Raw genomic sequence first — 5,784 nt, 5'->3', positions numbered from 1 at the left:
GAGGAGGTCAGGCTCATGCACGCCGATCTAGAGATTTAGACTTGGGACGACTACGCCAACCGAAGGTGGATGTCAGAGCTCATGCATACCGATCTAGATATTTAAGCTTGGGCACTCGACGTCTGGACTATATTTTTTCATAGTGTATTTTGTGTTTTTTGCTGAGTACATGGGGTATATGGGCCAATGGTAAAATCTCAGAGTGGATCATCCTAGCCACCCCATGGCTACGCCAGTGGCGAGGCCATTGGGGTGGTGGGGGGGTGCGGGGGGGGGGCATGGATCCCCAATGCTTTCTAAAACCACCCCTAAATTGCTTTTTTGGCAGAAAACATCCGATCTATTCATTTCAATCATGTTGGTACAACAAACATAAAAAATAATCAAAATTACATCTAGATTCGTAGACCACCTAGCAACGACTACAAGAACTGAAGCGAGCCGAAGGCGCGCCGCCGTCATCGCCTCTCTCTCACCAGAGCCGGGCAAAACTTATTGTAGTACACAGTTGGAAAGTCGTCTTGCTAAGGCCCCATAGGACCAGCGCACCAGAACTGCAACAGTCGCCGTTGAAGAGTAGCGTAGATCAGAAAGATCCAACCTAAAGACACATGAACGTAGACGAACTACAAGCATATCCGAGCAAATCCATCGAGAACAGATCCGCCAGTTACACACCTCCACATGCCCATCGATGATGCTAGACGCACCACCGGGGCGGGGGCTAGACGAAGAGAATCTTATTCCATCTTCAGGGAGCCGCCATTGTGTTGTCTTTCTGAATAGGACACAAACCATAACAAAACTTAAAGGAATATCTAAAAAAGAAGCCCTCCTGCCGGTAAGGGTCGAGATCCACGACGCCGCTATGGCCCTAAATCCACCGGAGACGAGGCGAACCGACGGTGGCGCTGACTCGGGAGGCAGAGAAGCCCTGGTCTTTTTTTAGGGGAGGAGAGCCACCCCTATATTGCCTATACTATCAAAACGAAATGTTCATAGTTCTTGTGTTTGCCCCCCTCCAACATTTTATATCTTTCACTAGCTCCCCTTATATGGGATTCCTTGGTCCGCCGCTGGCTACGCCATGGGTGAGCCTTGTAGCCGCAACAGACAACCTATCTGATATATCACTATATCTGTTAAAAGTTTCCATATATAACAAGTAGAAGCAATATACATGTAACATGCTACAAATTTTCCAATCAAAATTTTAAATAAGCAGGTTGAGAGATAAAAGTAAAAATCTCTTTGCGAATATATAGTAGCCAACCCTCACTCGCAAAAAAAAGAGAAAAAAAAGTAGCCAACCCAAGTTGGACTGCAATGTCAGGGTTTGCCTTTTCGGTTTCTTGTGGTGCGTTCCAAATCTGGATTTGAGATTTCACCATAGTAGTATGATGGGCACATGTTTCTACGGCCCAGTTTTTTTTTACACCGCAACACTTTCAGACAGAGTGAGTGAGATCGGAGACGATGGGTGCACCAAGTCCCGGTACATCCACATCCACCATCTACTCTCAGTCTCTCACTATGCATGTGTATGAAAAAGCCCCAAACAAAAATCGAAAACATAGGCTAGGGCTGTCCTGTCGCGCACATACCAGGTGAGAACAGGGCACAGTCCCGTCCTCTGCTTCCCCATCCCCGGTGTACACGCGTGTACTGCGCTTGACCCCCCAATTAAACTCCCACAGACCGCGCACATTCCCGGCATGTGATCCGCAGTCACCACCCGCGGCGCCATGTCGCGCATGGACCGCCACTGTGCAGCTCACGGCGGCAGGGACCATCCATGGCTCCAAACCGGAGCTAGGTACGCCGCCCCCCGCCGCACTTCCCCTGTACACGCACACGATCATATAGCAGCAGCAGACGTCGACGACGGTCCGGGCTCCGCATGCACATTCACACGCCCCCACTCCACGCGCTATCTCGTCGATCGGCTTTGCCTGATCTGCCCATGGATCGAGTGTGGAAGCACCGGCGAGAGTTTCAACGCCTACACCCAGGGGTGCAGGTGCAGCACACACAAACGTAAAGGCCTCCGATCGAGCTTGTATATAAGCGGCCCCAGGTGGTGGCCGCTCCGTTTTCTTCAAGAAGGTGACATGGGCGCACATTGACATTAGGCAGCTGCTGCCATTCGTCTTTCCCCTCCTTCCACATCCCAGTCTTCTCCACCCACGCCACCAAACCCCCGAGATCACGCGAGCTATATATACTGCATATTCTCCCGGCCCTGCAAAGCGAGGCCTCTATTACTTACTGATATACCCGCCGAAATCAGGATGGGGCTGCGGACCTGCGGCGCCATGGAAGGTGAGCACGTTGTCGCCTCGCCTTTCTTCGAGTGGTTGAAGCCGCCGCCGGCGTCGCCGTCCTCGTCGAGATCGTCGTCGACTTTCTCGTCCTCGTCGTCGTCTATGGCGTCTGGGCACCAAGAGGATCGCAGCAGCGTGGCATGCTTGCCCCTGCTCCGCATGCTCGAGGAGGGGAAGGGGGCTGGTGGTGACCATGAGCACCCTGCGCCTGCGGTCAAGGAAGAGATCATGGGCAGCGGCGCGGCCGGGGTGCTGGGGCCTGGCGTGGATCTGAATATCGGCTTGCCGGTTGGTGGATCTTGCGATGATGACATCATGGAGGAGGAGGAGGGCCAGGAGGAAGATGATGACCACGACTGTGACGAAGAGGAGGAGGAAGAGATGGATGAGTTGGAACCTACCCATGGAGCTTGCAAGGTGGAGGCAGAGGAGAAAGAGGAGCACGGCGAGCCGGTGGTCTCGGTGGAAGGAACAAACAGCGTCAGCATGCCGGAATTCGGCGTGGTCGGAGCAGAGGGCGGCGTGCCCATGGGCTGCGAGTACTGGATCCCGACGCCGGCGCAGATCCTCGTCGGCCCGGTGCAGTTTGTCTGCCATGTCTGTAACAAGAGCTTCAACAGATACAATAACATGCAGGTAAACTAAATGATGTCTATTTTGCATGCTCTTTTAGATTACCACTCGCCTTAGTTATTGTTAGTTCTGTTTTCACTTAAGCCATGATTCGATTGATTTTGTGATAATCTTGACACGCAAAAGCAAGAGATGATCTAGAATTGTTGTTTAATTAGCTGGTACGTACGTACAAAAATTAAGTTGAGAGAACCGAGATTATCTAAGCTCGCTAGCATAATTCGCCATGAATCATCAATTCACCATACCACAGTGTTTTGATCTCCTGCCCCAAATCTTAACCAACTCTCCACACACTTGGTTACAAACGAGGAGCAGCCGAAGCTTCATCCTCGCATCGTTCTACAAAGGCCACACACCATCAAGGAAACTCTAGGTTTCTCGGATAACTAGGTCAAAAAACCCGGCCGGTAGATCACTGTGAACACCTTGCATGCAGCGCAGTGAAGATCTATCTCCCATCCCCACACCGCCGAATGGCCCCGTCGAAGTTGAGCCTGACCTATCCAACACCGGCCACTTTCCCAATGGCATTGCAGGCGTTTGGTGTCTGAATGGGACCCAGGGCTCGTCTCCTAGGAGCTCCAAAGCTAATCAAGTGTCAATTTATTCCAAAGAGAAGGTCTGATCGCGATCACCAGTACGCCGTCGCGGTAGTAGCCACCTTTCCGCAAAGAACAACTCTGAAACCCAAACATGTATATATGCCCGCCCGGTGGAGCCCCGAAAGCTTGATATTCAAGATCTCTTTGAGTGCATTTCATGCAAACAATCATTACGAACAACGAAAATTCACGCTAACGATCATGAAAACGCCTATCAAGTGGCTTGAATTTCTAATGTTATACGTACTTTGTTAAGTACCAATCCAGTGTGTGCATGCATAACATGTGTTGATGGACGCAGATGCACATGTGGGGCCACGGGCGGGAGTACCGCAAGGGCCCGGAGTCGCTCAAGGGCACGCAGACGCTGGCGCTGCTGAAGCGGCCGTGCTACTGCTGCGCCGCCGGGTGCCGGAACAGCGTGGCCCACCCGCGCGCGCGGCCGCTCAAGGACTTCCGCACTCTGCAGACGCACTACAAGCGCAAGCACGGCGCCAGGCCCTTCCGCTGCCGCCGCTGCGCCAAGCCCTTCGCCGTCAAGGGCGACTGGCGCACGCACGAGAAGAACTGCGGCAAGCGCTGGTTCTGCGCCTGCGGCTCCGACTTCAAGCACAAGCGCTCCCTCAACGACCACGTCCGCTCCTTCGGCGGCGACCACCTCCCCGTCGCCCTCGACGGCGCCACCGCCCCCGCCCCCGCCGAGGACCGCCGCATCATACGCTTCCAACGGTGAGATCGTCGACCGGGCCGTACGTCTAGCCGATCGTACTACATAGTAGTAGATCATATTCACGCTCGTATATACGCATGCATCATGCATGCATGCTTGATTTCATCATACATGCAATGCGTGCAAATGCGAGAGGAGCAACGAGGTAAGTGATAGCGCAATAAGGGGGGTTCTCGACCAGTTGCTAAAAGCTGTGAAGTAGCTGAATTTTCTTCAGCCGGACTGTGGGAGCTGCAGGCAGTGCTATTAGCTAGGCTGTCAATGCAGCTTTGTAATGGAGAAAATTTATCAGCTTCACAGGCTAACTAAACTGGTTATTTGGACCTAGTACTGTATACATAGCATTTTGAACATGAGAGATAGCAATTTATGAGTACGTACATAACGTTTACTTGTCTGTTGTAATCTTTGAAGTTTTTGAATTCTCATTACTGCCAAACCCCTGTCTGTTTCTATTGTCTTCAAATGTATTGCATTTGTTTTGATTGGTATAACATTTGTGCAAGCAATAACTATAACAATAAATATATCCTAAATCCTAATAGAGTTAACAGGTAAATCTAGGGTCCAAATATAAGCCGAGATTTGCGATATCCGATGAAAGACTTCGATCATGTGTTCCTACATCATAACATACTAACAAGACCACTGTGAAATTATTCTTCTAATTTTATTGATTCCGGAGTTCAAGCTTTGTCAGTATTTGGTTCATAGTAACAAAATGACAACATAAGAAAGTGGATTTGAATAAAAACATACAGTATCATTTTTATGTCACATAACCCGCATATTATCAAGCAATTAATAGATCAAAGATGGTCAAAATACGTATTATATATTTTGAATTGAACGAGTGTGTTTCAAGAGAAATGGCTTCATTTCGATACTTCTATAGATATAGAAAACATTGTTTATAATTGTAAGTGACCTTTGAAACGGCGCTGTGGATTGCACATTCCCTCCACCACAAGTTTTATCTATTTCGTGATGGAAAAATAAATGTGCCATGTATTTTGGCATATTTATGCTATTTGTTGTCATCTCAATTTGCTTAATCGTAGTTACGACATCTCCATTTGCTAAGGTGGCAGCTTTATCTGGCGCATTCTACGCAAAAAATGACAATTTTACGTATACAACAGGTTATGTCTTATTGTTATCTCTAGTATTTAATGTTTGTTCTAATAAAAGTAAATGATGAATTAAATTATTAAGCATGTGACCAAGGGATGATGCCTAGTATCATAGAGAACAAAAAGAACATATATTCATCTAGATAGGGAAGACAACATTCTTCCTTCCAATAGCCCCCACCTCTATCACATCCCATAGATAAAGTAGGAGAGAAAATGAGAAAAAATGATCGTCTCAACCATTTTGGGAGCAACCTTATATCTTGCTCATGTTCTGTTATATTTGTGGCACTCCAAATCCCATTTATATCTTTCCTCGTGTCTGAAAGATAAGAACGACATCCATATATTTTCCTATT

At 48.7% G+C, this 5,784-nt stretch overlaps 1 protein-coding gene across 1 annotated transcript; it reads left to right on the top strand.

The window, feature by feature from the left end:
- The first annotated feature begins 2,116 nt into the window (after window positions 1-2,116).
- LOC119272332 (protein TRANSPARENT TESTA 1-like) lies at window positions 2,117-4,731 on the top strand. Its single transcript, XM_037553833.1, has 2 exons — window positions 2,117-2,960; window positions 3,864-4,731. The coding sequence occupies exons 1-2, from the start codon at window positions 2,292-2,294 to the stop codon at window positions 4,293-4,295; spliced, it is 1,101 nt and encodes a 366-aa protein (XP_037409730.1). The 5' UTR covers window positions 2,117-2,291; the 3' UTR covers window positions 4,296-4,731.
- Window positions 4,732-5,784: the final 1,053 nt, after the last annotated feature.

Source organism: Triticum dicoccoides, chromosome 3A (genome assembly GCF_002162155.2).
Source record: "Triticum dicoccoides isolate Atlit2015 ecotype Zavitan chromosome 3A, WEW_v2.0, whole genome shotgun sequence".
Lineage (NCBI taxonomy): Eukaryota > Viridiplantae > Streptophyta > Magnoliopsida > Poales > Poaceae > Triticum > Triticum dicoccoides.
The sequence above is the reverse complement of the archived record's forward strand: the minus strand, read 5'-3'. Positions and strand labels throughout refer to the sequence as shown.

Excerpts from the sequence above, each read along its gene's own strand:
- LOC119272332 (XM_037553833.1), top strand. The coding sequence starts at position 2,292 with ATGGGGCTGCGGACCTGCGGCGCCATGGAAGGTGAGCACGTTGTCGCC. Across the intron at positions 2,961-3,863 it reads ACAGATACAATAACATGCAG|ATGCACATGTGGGGCCACGG; the intron begins GTAAACTAAATG and ends TGATGGACGCAG.